Source organism: Aplysia californica, unplaced genomic scaffold (genome assembly GCF_000002075.1).
Source record: "Aplysia californica isolate F4 #8 unplaced genomic scaffold, AplCal3.0 scaffold00013, whole genome shotgun sequence".
NCBI lineage: Eukaryota > Metazoa > Mollusca > Gastropoda > Aplysiida > Aplysiidae > Aplysia > Aplysia californica.
The window spans coordinates 323,690-347,539 of NW_004797283.1; the positions used below are offsets into that span (position 1 = coordinate 323,690).

The following is a 23,850-nucleotide window of genomic DNA, read 5'->3' on the forward strand; positions in this document are numbered from 1 at the left end:
AGAGCAAAATAACAGAGAAAACACCTAAAAATGATACATTTTCCACTGATAACAAAATACCCCAGAAGAAATTGACATAGACACCCCATACATTATGAGGCACTCGCCACTTTCACATGATGGAAGAATTTTCATCTCTAAAATTTTCTGGAGGACACGACAGTATCTCATTTCATGCCACCAGATACAGCATGGACTGGATGAAATAAGTAACTGAGCAAAGAGAAGAAAGAAACAATAAAGAAGATATAAATTATACATTTGAAGATGATGTCACCAATCTCCATCATATATGTCACAATGTGGTGGAATCAGGCTCTCGTCAATTTCTGGGCAAGTCGATTTACATGTATTGGTATCATCTTAAAGCTTGTTCATTTATCTTGCTTTTGATGAAAAAAAAATATCCATTTATCTAGAATACAAGTTGAGATATTTACGAATGAAGGAGGTGGGGGTCACCTGGTTTCAGAGGTAAAAATACTGAGAAAATGACCGCCAAAGATTAGTTATTTCCTCAGTTTGAGAGTCTGTAGAACCCGAAAACTTACATTTTTTGTGCCTTTAATCGACATTTTTCAGTAAAAATCCACACAGAAATGTGTTCTTTAATGGGCTTGAAAGGTGTAGAGCCTAAAAAACCAAAAAATCTATAAAAAATTCACAAACCTGCAGAAAAATGCCAGTTTCTTCACTTTGATTATTTTGACGACCGCCTGATTTCACCACGCTGCATCACATCTGCACTGTGAAAAAAGGAAGCACCTTCTTTTCCTTAAATTAACGTACAAATACACCTTCCAGGTACCATGGTAAGCCAGTGAAAAATAAACCCCATAATAGGACTCTAAACAAAGCAACATGCTCATTATTAATTGCAACAAACGTATATTCCTCTTTCACAAAGAAAAACTTTTTAAACTGATAAAAAGCAGCTGACAGCTTGAATTAAAAGAGACATAATGCACCGTCTTAGATCTAAATGTTCACTAATAAAAAAAAATATTGCAATGAAATTAATTTAAGGTTTTGTTATGTCCAATTTTTTAGCACAATAGATGATATGTGTTTTCATTTTTAAAACAGCTTTTTACTATCGCTTCACTCTTATGACAATCGTCTTTCTTGGTTTGAGTAAAGAGGAACACATAGATACTATAACCACCATTAGTGCAGGAAAAAGCAAGATAAAAAGATTCTTACAAAAAAATGGATTGAAAAGTAGGACCTACCAGTGACCTCCTCAAATCATCTGCATGTGCGTGACCTTTGCAATATGCAAGAATATAACACAAACTCCACAAGATGATTCAAATCACTAGAAATAGTCTACTTAAACAGCACAGAGGCCTGAAACAATATGCTTTGACCAACACCAATTATAAATTATATTGAGTAACATTTCACAAGACATAAATGTATGTATGTTTATATGAGTTAAAGAGAATCATACTGACAATCAAGACAGTCATTTAAAGCTGAAGGGGAAGGAGGAGAGACAGACAGAAACAGCAGAGGGACAGTAAAGAATTAAAACCTATTAGTGGTGTCCTCCAAGCTTCTTAATTTTTTTAATGAGCAGAATTCCCATTTTCCACAGCATCACAGTCACTATTGTCACAGTTTGTACAGATGCCTAGACATCACTACATAAAAGCACTGACCATGACAAATGTTCCAAGACTAAGAGACAAGAGATCTTTTCTCCATTAAAAAAAAAGAATATCACCATATAAGAGACAAAAAGGAAGAAATCCGGTTTTGCGAGAAAAAAAATTTTTTTTTTAAACAGTAGCATATTAAAGAATATCTTGCATACAACGTCCTGTGAGACAAAAATACAGATCATTTGTATTATAACTTTTATAACCTGTTGTTGATCCAAGATAGGATAGTGTTCAAAACATGTACAATCTTTCAAAGACGTAACGTGCCTTACTTAATCTGAAGTCTGTTACATTGAAATCATTTCAATTTTTATCATTCAAATAAAAAATAAGAACTAGTGAGCAACATGTAGATCTGATTTCCATTTGCATTCTGTCCTTGGTTGGTCACGACTTCTCCAAACAGTTTGAGTGACAAATAAAATGTGCATTAAACTAAAAAAACTTGTTTTAATTTTAACTAAATCATTAACAGAGCAGCAACCGATTCTAATTCACAGCAATCTGAAATCAAATACTGTATTAAAGTTTGAGTTTAACATCAACATAATGAAATCAAATGGGGCTGAGGCAAGTAAGACATTCAGGCAGAAACAGTAGAGGAACAGTAAAAAATTAGATTTCATTTCTTATTTTAAAAAATAACTGCTAATGGCTGAACAATAGATTCTTAGCAGACAAGAGCCTTTATCAGATGGTAATGTCCGAAATAAATGTACAAGTGTGTATGGGTTTAATGCAACTGTCAGCACTATTATGTTATTAAAGATGCGGACCTCCGAATTTAATGTTCACCTCGGATAGTACCAAGCCAGATGAGTTCTTTAGGTTTAGTAAGAGTTTTACGGCACTTGCAACACAATAAGGTCATATATAAGTGCCGAAGATTAGAGGTGTTACACGAGAGTAACACACACAAAAAAGGAGGGGAGATAAAGACGATAGATGTTCAGAGTACCCGCCAACCACCCACTCAGAAGAGTTCAAGCCTTGAAAACACATGTAAAACAACCCAAGTTCAAGAAAGCTCATTGTGGATTCGAGCCGAGGCTATCTGCTCCCTAACTCAGCATGATACCAACTGAGTTCACAGAGCGTCCACCGAAATGAGTCACCAGCTGCAATGACTCGAGACAAGAACAACATGGTGTTCTTTCTCTGTGTCTTCACTTCATGACTCTTTCAATTATGCAACACACTTCTTAGACCATGCACTTTTTAATTTATTTCACTCCATTGTATTAATTCCTTGTGGTAAAGATATATAGAAAAGGTTCAGGTAATATAGCAATACGTTATAAACATCTATTATATTATGATGATGATACAGAGACTTTTTACTGCTTCTTCTAGCAAGCCATATCACAGAGGCCACGACTTTGCATTGCAGGTACAATGAGTTCCAATATAAAGTGACTATTCTTCCCATAGTATCTAAAACAGTGAGCCCTTTCAGGTATTTCACTTTTTTAGACCCAATCAGAAACATTTATCTTTACCAGCTCATACAACATATTAGATCTTCTTCATAAAACAATTTGCTTTAACTCTTGTGTTTGTGTTATAACCTGCCCTTGCAGTCCACACAAACCTTCAATGCTACCATCAAATCTTGTGATTTTTTTAAATGACTTTAGAAATTTGATATATGCTTCCATTTGCCATTCACTGATCGCCTGTGAAAAGGAAAAATAAAACAGGCAAAATAATTTGCTTCCTATCTGGGACTAAAGTAGCAAGTAGCAGGCACATAATTTACCCTCAAAGTCAGACAGCGAGTGAAGTCCCACAAAAAGTTCTTTTTCACCATGTAGGTATGATATGAAACTACTACAAAAATTAAACTGGAAGCAAAGTGTTAATACGCAATACATTCTGCCTGCAAGTAAGCATAAAATAGTACATTATATAGGAAAGGCAATGCCAACCTGCACTTACTATCTTACATTTTAAAAGATCACCAATATATTAAAAAAATATGATTGAAAAATCTTCAAACCTGTCCGCTCATAACAAAAGTATCTAGAACATAGGTTATGAGTATTGTTTGAGAGGTCCTAGCATCGAAGAGGTATGCAGGACCTTTCACAACCTCATCTCCCATAGTCCTACACTCCAGATGATAATTACCAACACAATTGTTCGATATCTCATTATGATTATGTTCAAACCTGTAGTCAGTTTATGTAAACACCACGCAAATGGGGTAAAAAAAACAAACAACAGATCCATAGAAATAAATATTTGAAAATTACTCAAACAAAAGTCTTTCTCTGTACCACATACATCACAAAAATATCATACTAAGAGCAATCAATGCACAACATCATCACAGCTGTATGTAGACTGTACTCCAAAATAAAATAAAAAAGAAAATGGATCAAGTAACAGCATGATAAGAGCCCAAAAATGAATTACACCGGACATCTGGTAAATCACAACAAACAGCCTACAGTGACCGGCTCCTCTTCCCCACTGTTCAAAAAAACAAAAACACACAGCAGGGAATCAGGAAACTGAGATTTCAGATCGGAGGTTTACACACAGATATCAATTTCATAAATTTCGGTTCTGACCTATGAACCTATGACAAGTAATTTTAATTCAAGACAGAACTTTCAACAAATTTATTGTTCTCAAGGAACAGAGATACCATTCTCCCTCCACATCACATAATAAAATAGATTTCAGTTTCATTTTAATGAGGTCAAGAAACCATTTCCCAGTACCTTTGATGATAGGGTTTTTCTCAATGCACATGTATTATTCACAAATAAGAATTTTTCTCTTTACTTTTCTTCGGCATCCTTTTCCTTCTGTGTAAAATCTAATACGGACTTCTTCAATTCTCAACATTCATAATAAATTCAAACTGCAGATCTAGGAGGTATCAAACATTATCAGTGACAGTGAATTCATTGAATACTAGAAGAAAAAAAAACCCAACAGCAAACAAACAATAGACGAACCTACCATTTTGGATGGGTTACAACAATGTGTTTGACCTGCCTGACACCCTACTGGAATTATTGACCATTCAACAATGATCTTGGACATCTTAAAACACTATGTTTCAAATAAGTAATGTGTGGCATCTGATCTCATTTTCCCCTCACTCTCACACAGATGCATGACAGATGCAGCACCGAACAAAAATGTACAATAAGTAAAGATAAATTTTGATTTGGTTCTCTCGAAAACTTCCACACAGAAAGTCTCCTTTAGAATAAGTTCAAGAGATACTTAGGAAACTGGAGTGATATCTTTGAGCAAAGAGAAACATGGAGACAATAATGGTGACCTGAACCTGCTTGAAACAAATTCATTGGTGTATCTTAATCACGCAACTGAATAATATCCTTCATGTATTAACCATCCATTTTTATAAAGTATTCGCCTCACTCTTTCACACCCCCCCCCCCCCCCCCCCCCCGTACACAAAAATGTACAGCCGGGCAGAAATTTTTTTTTTTAATGCAAACATTTATGTAGTACTGGTTTGCCTTGAAATCCTAAATTAAAAAATGAGTCAAAACTTTCTGCGAAATAAAAAAAAAAATCTGTTCCCTCACAACTTGCACAGCAAATCAACAAAATTATATAAAATGTACATATCATAATGAGTAACAATAATCTCGATATCTCGAGAATATCACACTCTAGCAGCAATCCAATACAAAAACTACAAACTCACTGCTCCAACATCAAACACAGAGACAAACTTCACACACTATTCCACCAACTTGTCCATTTAAGCATCCCTTCCATGATGAGGTGAGCAGAAGCAAAGCAAGGAATCCATGCAGTCTTAAATACAACAGAGAATAACCTGCCAAACTACGTCATGTGATGTCACTGCACACTGAAAACTTCCTCCAAAGCTTTCAACAATAATAATCATCATCATTATTTTGCACTCAAAACTGGATAAGGCACTGACAGTGACTGTATTCACAACAGAAAAGGAACAAATTTCAAAGAAACAATGATACACATGGACCCACGTTACATTTAGACCTTGTTTCAATCACACACAATCATGGCCAACACAGGAATACTTCATCCTCTCAATTCAAAATTCAATAAACATTAGGCCACTCAAGAGAAGCACACAGTCAGATCATCAGTTTCCTAAGACACTTCGTGGGGTAGGGAGAGACAAACTAATACAACTTGAAACATTGAATAACAAATCCACCAGACAATCAAAAAACAAACAAAACTGAAATTCAGCTTCATCCTCTCTTTACAACATTAAGTCAAATGATTACTAGATTTTCTCATATGTTGATTCAGCTTTGCATCCTCGACAGGTGAATTTAACACCATCCTGAAAAAGAAAAGAATATAAAACAGTTTCATCAGTGCTAATTCCAATCACATAAAGGTGCAAATGGACTGGAAGATGTGCGACAAAAAGGGATGCCAAATTTTCCCCGTCCTCCCTGGCATATTTTCTCTCAGCAGTAAAGTCCTGACTGGGGACCAAGAGGTCCACCTTCTCCTACATGACCTACACTGTGTGGAGAAGCACATTAAACTTAAGCAACAAAAAACGAAATTTGGACCAAATATCACTCATCAAAATCATTCTCTTGAGAAGAATATATTGCTTACTCAGTGTAAGACTCTGCCATACATTACTTTTTACAGTGGCTTACAGCAGAGTCTTACACTATGCAGTCGATACCTGTCCCACAGGAAACAACACTTACCTTAACTAGTGAAGGAAAATCTTTCCAGAATTCATAGTTGGGTATAGCCTCCAGTCCCTCAGCGCGACGTACAAACTTGAGAAAAAGAACTCCTCCAACCAGGTATACGATAAGCAGGACAAAAAAGCTGAAACAGATTGACATCAAGAAATACTACAGCCTGATGGAAGCACAAATGCATCTCTGCTGATGCCAGATAAGATTAAAAGTGTGGAAAAAATGGCATCTGAAAAGTAGACTTACTTTTGCATAAATATTTCTCAAGCACGTAGTCACAATATTTTTCGGAATCCTAAAAGCACTACAAGGGATAACATTCCAACCACCTAAACTTGATTTCTTTAAATATGACAAAACACTAAAAAACCTTACTAAAGGGTCACTATCCACTCCTGCACCGGCAGCCGTAAGTCCACAAATTAGAACTTATATTCAATAATTCAGACATCTTCCTTTCATATTCAAACTACAAATTACAAAATGAATACACCACCACCACCTATCCACAGCATACATATTCATGGGGGTAAAAAAATGACTAACTGTATGCTGGTTTTGGTCACATGAAATTCTACATATCTCAAAAGTAGTAAAAATGATATTAGACAAAGCTTACATTATAAGCAACACAGAGCCTCCACTCAAACCTCCGTCATCGTCTTCAGCGGGAACAGTGCAAGCTCTGTTTGTCTCCAGAGTGAAGTTCTAAAAGAAGAAAAATGTTAATGCCTAGAGTTATGTTTATCACTAACATTTTGCAGTGCGCAAATACAGTGGAATCCTGTTATAACGAGAGGGTGGGGACCGGAGCAAACTGTCCGTTATAGCAGGATTCTCGCGATAAGGGATCCAGTAATAAATTAAAGGGAACCTGTAAAGTAGGCCTAATCTATGAGTTTGGTGTTCTGTTTATTTCCTTTTGATATCTCCCCTGATGATGATTTTGTTTCAACGTGACCTCTAGGTCTTACTTGATCAAAATTCGAATCAGGTTTATTTCTCTAGCGCTAGATCTAGCGATGTAGACTGACAGCTCGGCGTTGGCGATCAGAAAGAAAGGGCTCTGGGTTAACTCACCCACTGTGTTTCTCCCCCCCCCCCCCCCACCGCGTGGTGCATTCTGTCTGCTCGCGCATGTCATACATTCACTCCATCCATCACATTGCTGTGACCTCTCCATCCCCGCATCGGAGAAGTGAGAGGCATGGTAGGCCTCGATAATCTAAACTAGGCTTATGCTGGCTTATCACGCGATGCGTTCTGCTTGTCTGCGCATGCCACACTCCCCCTACTCGGTTGCTCCGGCCTTCATTGTTGACACACATGGGCTCTCCCATTCTTAGTTTCGCTAGATCACCAACAAGTTTCTCAACTGGCGAGGTTTTACATTATGTATAATTGGCCCATGCACTGTGCAGAACAGCAGCAATATTGCGCTATAACCGACTCGCATGTTTGTCTGATAGCGCTATAGTAGTATTTTATTTACAAAGGTAAAGAGGAGAAAAAAACGGGGTTTTAGAACAGTGTCTTTATAACAGACTTCTCGTTTTTTCAGGATTCGTTATAAGTGGACTCCACTGTATTACTTTGTATAAAGCATATTTAAAGATTTGCCAACCAAATCCATCAGTAATTTGGTGCTCTTTCAAACACAGTATGTGGTATTGTTTGAGTAAAAAGAAGCACTTCGACATTAAAATTATATTTTGTGCAGCGAAAATACAAGACAGACAGACAGACACAATAGAGGAAAAGAAAAGAAACAGGATCAACCAGTGAAACCCTCCAACCAAATGCAGTATGCAGCACCCCAAAAAGTAGAGAGATTATGTTCTAGTAGGAAATAGGGCTGCAAATATGAAAACCCGCTATGACGTTGGATGAAAAAAATCCACTGAGATCTAAGTGGGAAAGCAGAAGAAGCAATACAAGAGATAGCACAGGGCTTCAGACATAACTACAGAAGAAAGGACAAAGCACATTGCTCTTAACATGGCTAAACAAAGGTACATCAACTGAGAAAATTCAGGATAGATCAGACAATGATTTTAGAAAAAGAAAAGAGACAGAAGAGACAGACGCACACGAAAGCACACTAAACCACCACGGCTAGCAAAATGAAGAAATCCGAGGTTAGATATACTTGATAAGAAGAATATTTGTAGGACTAGAGCAAAGAAAAAACCTACACATCAGGGTCATATGAAGCCAAATATTTAACCTGTCCTGACATCATCAATCATCAATGCCTTTCACCCCTGGCAGGGTATAGGCCACATACAAGCTCCTTCCATTTATCTCTGTCCTCGGCCATCCTTCCAAGCTCGTTCCAAGTGAGCTTCATCTCTCTCATGTCCCTTTCCACACATCTCCTCCATGCTCTCGTGGCCTACCCCTGCCTCGTGCTCCCTGTGGGTTCCACTGCAGCGACTGTCTTGTGATGTTTCCGCTGGGCTTTCTGAAGGTGTGTCCTATCGATCGCCACTTTCTTAGTCCTATTTCTACTTCTATATCCTTTTGTCCTGTCCTTTCCCACAGCTCTTCATTTCTTATTCTCTCCTGCCACTTAATTCTTAGGATATTCCTCATACATCTGTTGGTGCCTGGACTTCATTCAGTACTGTCTTTGTTGTCTTCCAAGTTTTGCAGCCATAGAGGCGCACAGACTTGACTTTGGAGTTAAAGAGTCAAATCTTGGCGCAGTGAGATGTTGCTTGCTTTCCAGACTTTTGATAATTGCTTGAATGCTGACCTTGCCTTGGCGGTTCTTGCTTTTACATCTGCCTCGGTTCCACCTTTACCATCGGTGATACTTCCAAGGTAGGTAAAGGAGTCCACTTTTTCCAGGGGAGAGTCTTCCACTGTCACAGCAGGGCTTGAAACTTTTCCTAGCTCCACTACTTTCGACTTACCCGGATGTATACGTAGGCCAACACTCCTTGATAGGCTGTTGAGTTCCTTGGTCTTTTCTTGCATCTGAGCATGTGTGTGAGAGAGCAGTGCAAGGTCGTCGGCAAAGTCCAAGTTGTCCAGCTGCTGCCAAAGGATCCACTGTATTCCATTGCGCTTGTCTCTGGTGGCTTCTTTCATGACCCAGTTAATTGCCAGTATGAAGAGAAAAGGTGAGAGCAAGCATCCTTGTTCCACTCCTGTCTGTACCTGAAATGGTTCTGAGAGTTGTCCTTCGTAGAAGACTTGGCAGTTTGTTCCATCATACGTGACCTTCACAAGCTTGACGATTTTGTCAGGTATTCTATAATGCCGCATGAGTTTTCACAGAGTTTCTCTGTCCACACTGTCAAATGCCTTCTCATAATCAATGAAGATGACCATGAGTGGTGAATTCCATTCAAGCAATTGCTCAACAATGATGCGCAAAGTAGCGATCTGGTCCACACATGATCAGTTCTTACGGAATCCTGCCTGGTTTCCTCGAAGCTTCTAATCTGTTGCCAGCCTGATTCTCTCCAGGAGTATCCTGTTAAAGACTTTCCTAGGTATGGACAGGAGTGTTATGCCTCTGTAGTAGTTACAATTGCTGAGGTCTCCTTTCTTTGGCAGCTTGATTAGGTGGCCTTAATTCCGGTCTGATGGTATTTCCTCTTCTTGCCAAACCTTTTCGAATAGAGCATAAAGAATTTCCACTGAAGTATCTCTATCTGCCGGGCTTCCAGTGGTATACAGTCGGGACCAACTGCCTTATGTGACTTCAGTGCGGTTATAGCTGCAGCAATTTCCTCTCTCGAAGGTGGTTCCGTAACTATTGGGAGGTCATTTCTGGCTGGAAAAATTTCTGGTTGGTTTTCTGGAGGTGGTCTGTTCAAGAGTTGATCAAAGTGTTCTCTCCACTGGTAAAGTTACCCTTCTGGGTTGAAGATACTCTTTCTCTCTTTGTCTTTCACTGGTAGAGTGGGCTTGCTGAACCTACCTGAAAGAGTTCTTGTAGTCTGGTGTACAATCCGCAAGTGCCCGTCTGTTGCTGCTTTCTCTGCCTTTTCGGTCAGGTCATTCAGGTGGGCATTCTTGTCCTTGAAGGAATTTTTAACCTCCCAGTTTACTTCAGTGTACTCTTGCTGTGCAGTGAGTTTCTCAGTTCGGGTACAGCTGTTGTTGACTTGGGCCTTCAGCTCTCCTCTTCTTTTGACTTTGTCTAGAGAGTCCTAAGAAATCCATTCATTCCTGGTGTTGACTTTGGGTCCTAGGGTGTTCTTGCAAGTTGCATTTATTGCCTCTTTTATCTTGTCCCAGTGTTCGTTTACTTCACATTCATCAAGAAGGGCTTGAAATCTGTTCTTCAGTTCCAACTTGAATTCATTCTTCTTTACTGGGTCTTTCAGAAGGCTCACTTTATACTTTTGACGACTTCCAGTTGTGACTTGTGCATACCTTCTCAGTTTCAGTTTCATCTTTCCAAGGATCAAATGGTGGTCTGATGCAACGTCTGCTCCTCGAAAGACTCGGACGTCCTCCAGTGAGCGTCTAAACTTTCGGGAAATGCAAAAATGATCAATCTGGTTTCCGTTGTTCCATCCGGGGAGACCCAAGTGGCCTTATGAATTCTTTTATGTGGGAAGATTGTTCCTCCAATAACCAAGTTGTTGAATGTAGAGAAGTTTTGGAATCTTTCTCCGTTGTCATTTACCTCTCCTATGTCTGCTCATGATTTCCTCACAGCGACTATTGTCCAAAACTACCTTTGCATTTAGGTCTCCCATGACAATGTTGATGTCCTTACCTGGAAGTTTGTCGATCACACTTTGCAGGTGGTTGTAGAAGTCCTCTTTATTCTCCTCTTCTGCCTCATTGGTTGGGGCATACACTTGTATAATGTTCATGTTTATAACCTTCTTCTTACTATCTCTTTCCTTGAGTTCTTTCTTAGTTCCAAATGAGGCCATGATGATCCTTAGACCATGCGCTTCCCAGCCCCTGAATGTCTTTTGAGCTGTTTTGGATATGATCATCCCTACTCCTTCTCTGTGTGGTCCATCACTGTCATTTCCTGAATAAATGAAAAGCTCACCCTCTTTCATTCCCTTCTGTCCAGACTGGTTCAAGTGGGTCTCGCTGATTCCCAGTATGTGTAGTTGGTATCGGTGCATCTCTTGGAGGACCTGTGCAGTTTTTCAAGCCTTATAAAGGGTCCTAATGTTCCACGTTTCAATCTGAAGAGACTTGGACTTGGATGATGGTGGAGGCCTCTGCCGAGCAGCTTCCTTTCGGCTTTTACTGCCTCGTATCATAAACTCCATTCGGAGAAGATCCACGACCAGCCAAGCAGAGATAATGGTTTTTGCTTGCATGTGTTTCTGTAACAGGTTCTTTTTACGTGAGAGGTTGTTAGCCTCGTGACTCAACCCCCGACCTGGAGGGAGGATGACTCTGTTTCGGGAGTTACTACCTGGTTTGCCATTTAGTCGCCTCGTACGACACGCCAGCACCACATCAGTCCTATTCTTCTCAATGCCGGGACTGCACGGCAGTATCCTGACAAGCACAAATACATTTAATAATAAAAAGAAATGACAAAAAACTCACATAGGTTTTGGGGGGAGTTTCCTGTACGAATACAAGATGTCCTTCTGAGAAGTAATTGCACTTGATATTCAAAAGTGTCACTCTGAAAAGGACAATAAAATCAAAGTTAGAGACAACGCTTTATATTTTGAAATCATATCTACGCAGTGTGCCCCTTTTACCTGTCAGTTGTCCTTGTTTGCTTTAAATCAGGGTCTTCATATGAAACCCTATTCTTACTTTAAGCACCCTCTCCAACACACACACCCTCCACAAGATGGCATAAAATTAACCCATGAACTCCTTAGTTTAACCCTTCTTGCGGTGCTCATGACATATATCATTATTATGAATCTAAGCTGATTTTTGTCCAGTTTCTTTGAACTGGGAACAACCCCCCCCCCTACTAGTTTGTGTTTGCAGTTGATTAAAGAAGGGGGGGGGGGTTGTTGTTTTAGTAAGCATTTTATGACACTTGAAGCACAATTAGATCCTATAAGTACCAAAGATTAGTGGCGTTATAAGAGAGTAGCAAACACAAAAAAGAAGGTGAGATAAGGATGATGGATGTTTGATAGAAAAGAAGAAGCAAACCACACCAGAGCAACCGTCAACCACCCGATTTAAAGTTTAACAGCCAGTCACAAAGTACAAATTTCCACTGGCTGTACATTTCATTTAGATTAGCCAGCATTCACTATCCAGCGAAGAGACATCGATCAGCATAAAAGAAGTTAAATATTCTCTAACCAAAATACTACAAATATGGTAATTGTGCCATACAATGGGTCAAAATTAGTGCTGGGACGATACCACTATTTAGGAATCGATGCAATACATGATACTTTTTCAAGGAATCGATTCGATGCCGATTCCGATACCTAGTAGGCCTACTTGAACTTGATCGATAAAAAAAAATGTCTTTACCAATACACACACCAGGCACCCAAAGTCAACACATTAACCTGAGAATGCAAATGTCTTTTTGCCTAATAAACACTTAACCTGTGAAGGATTATCCTTCTCAAAATGTTCCCACACAATACTAGTCTTTCTTGATGCCATGTTGATTTATAGGCGAAGAGCGCGTTTCTTTTTTTAACCTGATGTTTCGATTGGACTTGAAAACAACAAAAGTATCATCCCTTGGATCAGTGAATTGCCTGGGAATAATTAGTCCTCATGTATGGATCCTTTTCGAACGTATCAATTCAATTCTGATACCAAGAAGGTATTGGGGTATCGATGCATCGAATCGATTCCCACCCACCACTAGTCAAAATGACATTCTGGTACAAGGAACAAAATGCGATTAAGAAGTTTCACCTTATTTCAGTTCCCTCTCCGTACTGATTCTTAAAGACCACATTGTTCTTAAAAGGGTCTCCAGTTGCACTGTAACCTGAGGTACTTGCAATGCCAAATATAGAAGATTGTTTCACTTGACATCCCTGTCAACAAAAAAGTAACAACTAATGATAAGGTACCTACATGACATTATAAAAGATAAATATTGAAACAAAAATTAATAAAAACAATTTCCCTTTTAAAACCTGTGATCTGCACATACTTTTGACACTCTAATAATGTAGCAATATGACCTGCATATAGAATGAAAAAAGAGATCAACACCACAAAAAAGCACAAATCAAACTCAAAGATAACATAGAAGTTTGTGCAATTTAATGTTCCGTTCCATTGGGAAAAGTGGCATATCTCTTAGAAAAGAGAATTCTAGGGTTGTGATTACCTAATTACATACCAAGTTTTAAAAAAAATTTTAGTAAGAGTTTTACGGCACTTGCAACACAATAAGGTCATATGGTCGCTTTTAAGCACAAGGGGGCTATCCCGAAAAATGATGTTTCGAGAAAATCGAAGATAAAGTTTTTGGGCCCTTGTTCAGTTTCTTTAAAAGACAAGGAGAGTTTTCTCTATAGCCAAACAAATTTACACACCAATGAAACCAAACTTCTCCTATAGGTAGGGCAATGCCCACTTTTGGTGAAGGTCAAGATTTCTGGAAACATATAAGTGCCAAAGATTAGAGGTGTTACAGGATAGTAACAAACACAAAATAGAAGGAGGGGAGATAAGGATGATAGATGTTTTATAGGAAATAAGGAGCAAACCACACCAGAGCACCCGCCAACCATCTACCATATCATGTTTGACGTTGGATTTAGTTTGGGAAAAGAGAAATACATAGGCGCAATACTGGTCATTCAGAGCTGGGAAAAGTGAAGAAAAAGGACCAACCAAAAGCGCCTTCAATACCGACCCAGTAAACAAGTTGCTCAAACATAAAAACAATTCACCAACAGGCCAGAACCATACATCTCAGAGACAGACCACATATACACAATTACCTAGTATATTAGCATCCTACAACAAATAATTCAAGCTTTAATTTAAGGGTTTTTAAAATCTGCATCTTTATTCCTTCACTGCATCTCATGGCCATTGACTTTACACTCTGTTTTCAGCTTCAGTCTACTCTACTAAATTTTTATGAGTATGGTCTTCTGACCTTTCCGTCTAGATTATCATCCTGTAGAGATTAAGTTTAACGTCCCTTTCAATATAACGTGGTTGTGCAAGAGGCAATGCTTACATTTTGAATTCATCTGAGACGGGACAGCCCCAATTTTTAAGAGGCACAAAAACTCCACGAGGTCAAATTTTGTGGGATTCTTGTGGGGATCCCACCCGAGACTTCCAGTTACCGTGGAAGCCACAAAACTAAGTCAACTCTTGCTGTATGGCACTCTCAAAAGTACTGTAAGTTACCAACACTGATTCATAGAGGTGCAAGATTTTTTTTAAAATTAATTGCACATGTTGTGTGTCCTCATATTCATCATATTTATCACTCATGAGGCAGACTGCTTCTACCCAGGCTGTGAAGATTGACCTGGGCTGAGAGGGATAAAACATCCCAGCATAAAGAAGAAGAAACAATGAATTTACACTTCTTCACCAGGAAACTGAACTCACTTTTGAGTGCAAAGTGGAGAGCCTAAAGCACCACAGATGATACTGGTTTGGTTTTCATAAGGATTAATTTAGAATTAAGAAGTAAATTTGAGCAGCCTGAGTGGGCAAGCTCCCTCTTTTTCAGTTTCCAAATTGCCTAAGAGATCTGTTCTTATCTGCTTCAAATCTGAATTGTAATGAAACCAGACTTACAACACTCACAAAAAAATGCCATTCAGAACGAAAGAATAGACAAGCAAACCAAGCACTGGCATACAAATCACATCAGAGAGAACCTTCAACAGCTTATTTTATAGTTTGGTTCAGCTTTCAACAAAAAAAAAAGAAAAAAAAAAAGAAATACAGCAAAGACTGACATGTGCTCTTTATTTTTCCATATCCAAAGCAGCCATCTATGCCCATGATTCTTTATTCACTCTGCAAGCTCAGCCAGACTACAGGAGATTGGTTGTTTCTAGTAGAACAACTACAAAAACTCTCACTACCACAATCAGTTCACAAAACAAATTACAGAGAAGTCCACTTAAACCAAACACTTTTAATATGAAAACAGCAGCAAACCGACAAAAAATAAAATCCACAATTTTTTTCCTTCTATTGAAGCAACCTCCCTAAACCGAAAACCTGCTTAAATCGAAGAAAATCCAGCAGTCCTGCAGATTTCAGTTTAAGCGGACTCCACTGTACGTGAACATAAATCAAGATGCATCCCACACTACCACACTAATTTAGTTTACCAAGAATAAATTCACCTGTTTTCTCATTTGCCCCCCCCCCCCCCACCCCACGACGGGTGATGAACTTTCTACTACAAGCATTATTTTCCTATTACATGGGCTCTACAAAAATAAGGTCATTGACAAAACAACGGTTTTAGTAATTGTGTATGATCGCAAGACATTTGTTTCTATACCATTCTTAAGAGTTGTTTTAGCATTGTGCTTCTGGTAAAATAAATCCTTATATTTCAAACGTGAAATATAGGCTGGCTAAGCTGACATCTCACACGGGAAATATAAAAATGTGCATAAATTACTTCGCGCACTATATTCACCTTCTAACGTTCTAAAGCAAAGTATAGACTTGAATCCTAACATTTCTAGACCCAGCAATGTCATGGCAGCCACTCTTTCCTCCCTGTAAAAACTTCGCTGCAAAGCGAGCTCACCATAGGCGCCCAAATGAAGTGCCAAACAACAGTCTTCCACTGTCCCTATAGTAGAGAGTAGGCCCAACTCTGATTAACTCTCTACGTTACCCTTAATTTTGTTCCAAACTGAATCAAATGGTGCGCACCATAGTGACCCAGGATTTCGTCAAGAGTACGGCCATGTACTTTAGTGCAATGTTAACAAGTCTATGCTAGCCTAGCAAACAACTCCCAGCCTTTGGTTTGTTTTGAATGCAAAGTTTAAATCAAAGTCATCTCTATTCTCACGACAACAAGTCATAATATCACCTCGGTTTCTTCATTTTTCACCTTTTGGATCGTACGTTTTCTGCTTGCTTTGCCTATGCTAGCATTATTTCTTTTGGGGTTTATTAGGCGGAGAGAGGCATATACTTAGCACAACACTAGCATGACTAAAAATAAAGGAAAACAATCCAGATTTTATCAAATCCTCACTCTGACTCCAACGGGCATGAAAATGCTGTTTTCATGTGAGACTCTTGTCGAATTGGCTGGTCATTTGAACTTTGTTGGTCCGCATCTATTTCGCCAGCTGATATCAGTGTGGTATTTGACCATGATTTATCCTATGAGTGAAATTGCCAGTTGTAATCACTCGTTGAAACTCGTGATTACAACTTGGCAATTTCACTTGTTGGATAAAATAAATCATGATCTAACACCTCAACTCATGTAATAAATTATCTATGTTTCATAATACACAAGCAGTGTCTATAGACTACACTATTGCAGTATGAAAAGTCCCAGTTCAAGAAATTGACCCTGAAAGAGAACCTCCTAGTTACATCTTTCCACTACTGACCATCAGGCTTAATAAATGGATGTCTACTCTCACATATAATATACAATGCTGGCACAAAGACAAGAAAAAAAATTTGAACTTTCAAAGAGCTGAAGAGAAGTCTTCACAGGTAATATCTGGAAAGACCTCAGAATATAAAACATGACACACAAACAAACAAAACAATATTTCTAAAGGACTCACCGCCTCCTCAGCCACATTGCAAAAGTGAGCAACTTTAGCATGGTCTCCACAAGGGTCAATGTAATAGGTGTAGTCTCCATCAATAACACTCAATGGGCGCCTGAAAATGGAAGATGGAAAATCCGTGTTGTAAGGAAGGTAGTTTGTGCAAAGCAGACATTTTAAAAAAAATCAAAACATTAATTTATGTAGCAATGCCAATCGCCCGCTGCGCTTTAAGCCAGAAATCCGGCTCAATGCGAGGGGTAATTTTGGGGCAGTTTAGCCCATTAGTGGCTCTCTTCTAAGAATAGTTACAGGAAAAACTAGAGGACGAAAATGAAATAAATTTGGCAATCAACCAGAGGAAAAGCCAAACATACAACATGCGAGCATCTAATGCTGACAGATTTCTAGAACCTGAGAAATTGCCGTGTTTGTGTGATTTTCTTCTGCAGTTCAAAAACTAGGAGGAGCTGCTGCATGGACGCCAACAGACAAGCACCCACAATGTTTCCTTTACTGCTGTAAAATTTCAGGTCCCTGTATTAGTATATTATTATTATTATTTTACTTACCAACTTAAATTTACAACCTACCCAGCGATAAAAGACCAAATCCGGAAACTGGGTCACAAACTGAGCAAGCTCGCCTGGGCATGCGAGAGGTGCATGACCACTGGCGGCATGTGAATTGCTGCCTTAAACTAAATAGGTCACTAATGTGGTCACTTAGTGGAGTAAATTCAACTAATTTCTGCCCAGTATGTGTTGTAAACTTGTGAAGTTTTGTAATGCCTCGCAAGCCTGCCCCCCCCCCCCCCCCCCCCCGGTAGCTGTTCAAGCAATGTCACGCAATTCAACAAATTTTCACGCAAATATTAAATAATTAGTCTTCAAGATCCAACGTAGTAAAGACATTGAAAAAGTTATAGCAGAACTAGATTCTGCAATAAAAACCACATGAAGATGCCGAGTTTCACTTATATATATATTCCAATTCATTACTGACTTATGAACAGTTTTCCCTAGAGTTGGGGTAAGCGGACTGACGGGTTCATTACTCACAGACTCGGTCAGAGCGAGCGGGTAACAGACAGCCATGCAAGTGGACTGCAAGCCTCAAGACAGTTCATCTTTTTGTGTCCGCTCCACAGTTTTATTCTCTCAGTGAGCAGACGAACACTAGCCAAGCAAACAAGAGCATGCGGACTACGAACCTCAAGTCAGTTCGTTTCTTGGGACCGCTCCACAATTTTCTTCACTGAGCAGGCGGGCAAGCGGGCAAACAGACGAACTCCAGCAGACAAGAAACTCAAAGTGAGGTTGGGCTTATCGTTTATTGTTGGTTAATTAGATAAAAGGCATATTTCAAGCCACTAGCAATGCCACAGAGAGTGAGAGAGGCTGGTGAGGTAACCTTTCACCTCGTGTGTGGGTCACACTGTGTATGTTCTAATTTATCGCGATGGCGATATTTAAAGAATTCCCAAAGGACTTTTTAGGGGTGGGGGGAGGGGGCTAGACAAATTTCTGCCAAGAACGCTATAACTACAATGTAGGGCAGGAGGGTGGGTTTTTTTTAGAAGGGGGTTAAGTAGTATGCAATGAAAGGAGTCACTCCGTCCGTCCATCCATCCGTCCACTCGTATTTTCTGATTGGTTGCCACGTTTCATTCACATTGGTCCAGAAATAGCGCAGAACGAGCTCGAGAAAGTTAGTCACTATCGTTCCGACTCTGTCCAAAAATTCACCCACAAACGGGGACCAAATTTTCGCCACGCGCGGAAGCCTGATTGGCATTGCTACACCATATCAGGGAATTTTGCCAGTCCTTTGGGGGAAATTCACTCGACTGGGAGATCATCTTATTTCGTTATGTGTAGATTATTAAACACATGTTAAAAACTGATCTTTCTTTAAAAAGGGAAACTAGCATTTGCAGCTGCAATCACTTTGTCAACAATTTTATTTGTCTCCCACCCAGCCCTCATTCCAAAAGTAGATCAACCAGAGACATGGTTGGCAGGAGGTTTTCTGGGAACTCTAAATTCTTGGGCTGCCCCAGAGCAGCTTAGCCACTTTAAACAGCTTTCTCCAAATCCCTTTATTTTAAAGTTTATGTCTATTTGTTATTGATTTGATTTCCTTTGCTTTCTGGACCAATGTGAATGAAACTTGGCAACCAATCAGAAAATAGGGCAAACTAATGATATGTGGAAGTCGAAGTTCGTACACATAAATTAACCTATACTTTTGGTGTCGGAAACACTTTCGTATCGGGTACACCGAAAACTATAAGGAGTTTGATATTCGACGCCGAGATGGTAAGAGATCCATCTTTCTTCTATAGTGTGTTCAAATTTGAACCTTCTGTGTCAAGTAGTTGTGCAGAATTTATCATAAATGCACAACTATACCCCAGTCCAAAGCGGCTTCGCACGGAGACCGGTCATTTTCCCCTCACTCTCTATGCGGGGGCTCTTGAGGCCTAGAGGTTACCGTAGGTGTTCGCCTCTCATTCAAAAGGTCCCGGGTTCGAATCCGGGTAGCGACCGAAAAATTTTCTTCTCTAAATTTGTCTCCTTTCACCTCCTTTCCTGCTCTCTAGCAATGTTCTGTCGTCTGCTTTTGTCTCCTCTTTCTGCCCCCAACCCCTCACCTCCTTTGCCCCTTCCTCTCGGCTCCTGATTCTTTCTGCAGCCTTTCTACTGCTACTCCTTCGCTTCTTCTTACTGCTGTCTTTCAGCCACACCCCTGATCTTCAGGTAGGAAAGATCTACACCTAGCCTTCTCGGACAAGGGCGAAAAATCTCAGGAGGGCTAGTGAGCAAGTTGCGCACATTAAAGATCCCTAGGTGGTCTAAAATCGATAAGAGTAGGCTTCAGCTGCCACCCGGGCAAAATTCAAAATTTCCTACCAACTGAAAATATTAGGCGTGTCCCGCGCGCTCATATGACCTTATGCAGTTGCGAGCGCCGTAAAACACTTTACAAAAACAAAAATTATGCAAATGTGTGTGGCCTACAAATCCCCGTATGACTATTCCGAGCCCGTTCATTGGTCACTTGAAATAGGGCAATGGCGGGCGCGCACATCAGGTAGTTTTTATCTCTGTTCCCCTGTAACATCGTAATGGGGGTATTCCAAGGCGAGCTTTTCTCGCCTCGGGGTGTTCGCGTCTCAACGGGAAGAAGGGGTTTTAATTGAACGGCATGCTAGATTGAATTAAATTATATTTTAGGGTTGGCATGGTCTAAAGTCATCAAAGAAAGCTTTGCCATTATTAAATCTCGCTGCAAACATATTCTTAAAGATCCCATGCTATGTAAATAAAATCATAAATGCTCTCATCCTGACACCCCTTTTACGCAAAATTGAAATATATGTGTTTTAAAACATGAAGCTACACCGAGCACCTGGCACACCTTTGTGATTGGCCCAAATATAGATGACGTATTTCCGCCATCTATTTTTGTCTTCCATGGCTTCCCTCACCATTTGACTAGATCTCAACGTGGCGGGCGCGCTTTGTGCTTAGCGTTCGATGGGCTACGTCACAAGGTGTGTGTGTGTGTGTGTGTACGCACACGCGCTTGTGTGTGTGTGTGTGTACAACTTTGAGGAGAAAGTAAATTTATGGAATGAGAATAGCTGAGATTGTTGTTATAAAAGATAACACACGGCAAGATCAAGTCAACAGTTACTCACTAGCGAGGAAAACCCAAGAGTCTTTCTTGGGGGAAACCCTGAAATTTACAACAAGAATAGATGGCGGAAATACGTCATCTATATTTGGGCCAATCACAGAGGTGAGCTAGGTGCTCGCTGTAGCTTACGAAGTGAATATTTCTCCGAACGTTCGGGAAAATAAAGTTGAACTCTATTTCTCCAAACGGTTTCCGATCTCAAGATTTTTTGGTTATTTGCGAGATTTAGGCGTCATCCTTTCATTCTGCCATCCTGCGAGGACTGGGAAGAAGCATTTTTTGCATCGAATTCAATTTCTAGAGATAGAGATTTTTAAATGTCTGAATATTCAGATGCTTCAGTTGTGGTTGGGGCAACGTTCCCGGACTATACTTCATTTGAAAATACCTTCAAAAGGTACTGCGAGAAAACAGGTCTGCTCGACCTTGGCAGTAACCTATTTATTTAGTCACCCAGCAAAAACTAAAATCCTCCATGTAAAAAAAAAAAATCCCCCCCCCCCCTGTTCACACCTAACCAACACACAGACACACACATACGCACGCACACACACACACGGGCCACTCCATTGGCTTAATATCAACAAATCTCGAGAACGGAAACCGTTCGGAGAAATAGAGTTCAAGTTTATTTACCCGAACGTTCGGAGAAATAGAGCCGGCCTTAATTAACCCATTTGTCATTTGATGTTTTGCAGTTAGGTTCAGCATTTTCTTGTAACAGTAACTGATTTGCGACAGTTTTAGTGGCTGCATGTGTGATCTGCAGCAAAAAATACTGCAGTTTTACCCCCAAAGCAGTGCATCTGTGTGCTGGAGTCGGAGTGAAAGTAAAAATTTACCAAATTCAATTCACTTTGTCTTATTTTATTTTATTTTTTTATTTATCTCATCCTGTATTGAATGGAGGAAGGGGATGCAAGCAGGTTGCAATCCTATGTTGTTGTTTTTTTAATAGGACAGAAAGGACAACACTATTTCTAAACGCCAATATTATTTCTCATAATCGCAGACACTGCGCTACTGCACTGCCTTCGTTCTCATTCAAAAGTTCCCATTTTGTGCGTCTCGTGATTTCTCCCCACCCCTCTCCACCCAACTCCCAGTAGTTAGCCGTGGCTGTGGTTGGGACATTCCGACTCTACCGTCAGATACTTACACTGTGTTTCGTAAATCTAAAGTAAAGCCAGTAGAAACACATTGACAAGGTGGAACGAATTTACAGTCCTCGCTGATAACAAGGTTGATAAGTGTGCATATCGCAAGAAGAGAGATTATGAGCCCTCGAGTCATGATGAAGTGATACAGAAGACCTCCACAGAAGAGTTGATGACTTGATGAAGAGTCGAGAACCAGCCCCCTTGTAAACACGAAAGTCTCGCAGAGAATGAAAACCTCAATTTGATTGGTCCAAAAGCATTTTTGCAATTTTCTTCTTTCGATTCCAGCTGCTCGCCGAAAAACAGTGAGCAAAGACCGTGTATAGGTCTAGCCTACGGTCTCTGGTTGTAGCTTGTTCGATGTTAATAATATTATATTTTTCTCTCTCGATGGGAGGGGGGGGGGGTAATTCCTATTATAGCTAGTTAGCTGTTGTTGCCCGCTACTTTGAACTTTGTAAACATGAGCTGATTACTTTTTCAGCCATTTTCAGTATCATTTCTAATTTCTATTGTTAATGAAAATAATTTTAAATTAATTGTAATTCTCTCTCATGGCATGGGTTAATCTTATGGTTCAATCACGGTCCGTGAAATACAGTCAAACTCAAACAGTTCTATGTGCTTTGTCTGCTGGGTGGGGGTAACCAAGGACCTTACAACAAATTATATTATACAAGAATAAAGAATATGTTTTTTTTAAATCAAGTATCTCGGTCTTTCTGCTGGGGTGTTGTATCCCTTTCAGCCCGGGTTAGCCTTGGCAGGTAACGCCGGAGCCAGCCTCTTAATGTTAATTATCTAAATTGTGTCGCTGGGGGCATAAAAACACTTTTATTCAAATTTCTAAAAAAGGAAAACAACTGGCCTGTGAAAACTTCTGTCCACTGTAGCATCATATCGGTTCTTACACTTAAACACAACACAGGTGGAAGGCATTTTTACTAACTGATTTGCCTAATCCTAAGCGTCCTAATCTCACGCAAGGGCCTCGGAATAAAACCTTTTAGATTTCAGTGCTTGAGTCGGGCAGCGTGCAGCGCAGGTATACGATAGTTTCGCTGTGAGAGAGGGATCCTATCACTCAGGAGCGCGTTGCCACCAAGGATATTAGAACTAATACATGTACTGTAAACTCATCCTTGGTTGTCACCCACAGAGCATCCTCCTGTGTAACCTCCTTGGGGGTAACCTACACGCTGGGCAATGAAGTCCCCGCTACCGGAGTAACAACTTTTTGGTCCAGACTGGCTTAACTGAAAACCATGCATGGACCTTAGATATATTATAGGCCCCGGCCCCTATATATATACAATCTTGCTCTCTGCTCTCTCTCTCTCTCTCTCTCTCTCTCTCTCTCTCTCTCTCTCTCTCTCTCTCTCTCTCTCTCTCTCTCTCACTCTCACTCACTCTTTCTCTCTCTCACTCGATCTCGATCTTTCACACACACACACACACACACACACACACACACACACACACACACACACACAGAGAGAGAGAGAGAGAGAGAGAGAGAGAGAGAGAGAGAGAGAGAGAGAGAGAGAGAGAGAGAGAGAGAGAGAGAGAGAGAGAGAGGTTTTTTAAACCAACTGAATGCCTACCTCTATTCTATGTGCAGGCCAACATTAAATTAATTGCAAATGTGCATGTCACGCCGACAGTCTCATAAAGTGCGAGGGGTTGATTGTACGTACCCTAAACAGCACAATGATTAACTTTCAAACAGACGCTTTGTTCAACTGCATAAGATTATAAATGTATTATGAGCGCCATTGGGTGGACGTCAAGTTACAGAGATGTCCTTACTGGGAAGCAGGCTTACCCTACGGGTCCACTGAGACGGACACGTCCCGATCTTTTACCGGGAGAAAGAAAATCGTTTCCGTCTTGTGTGTCCACCAGTTCGGACAAGACACGTCTA

The 23,850-nt window shown here is 40.0% G+C and overlaps 1 protein-coding gene across 1 annotated transcript; it reads right to left on the minus strand.

Annotated features, from left to right (window-relative positions):
* Positions 1 to 1,776: 1,776 nt before the first annotated feature.
* Positions 1,777 to 22,645, minus strand: LOC101863397 (putative mannose 6-phosphate receptor-like protein C530.09c). The gene is made up of 7 exons (XM_005090122.3): positions 21,926 to 22,645; positions 17,077 to 17,176; positions 13,229 to 13,353; positions 11,924 to 12,005; positions 6,999 to 7,087; positions 6,383 to 6,509; positions 1,777 to 5,997 (listed from the first exon to the last, which is right to left on the minus strand). The coding sequence occupies exons 1-7, from the start codon at positions 22,057 to 22,059 to the stop codon at positions 5,938 to 5,940; spliced, it is 717 nt and encodes a 238-aa protein (XP_005090179.1). The 5' UTR covers positions 22,060 to 22,645; the 3' UTR covers positions 1,777 to 5,937.
* Positions 22,646 to 23,850: the final 1,205 nt, after the last annotated feature.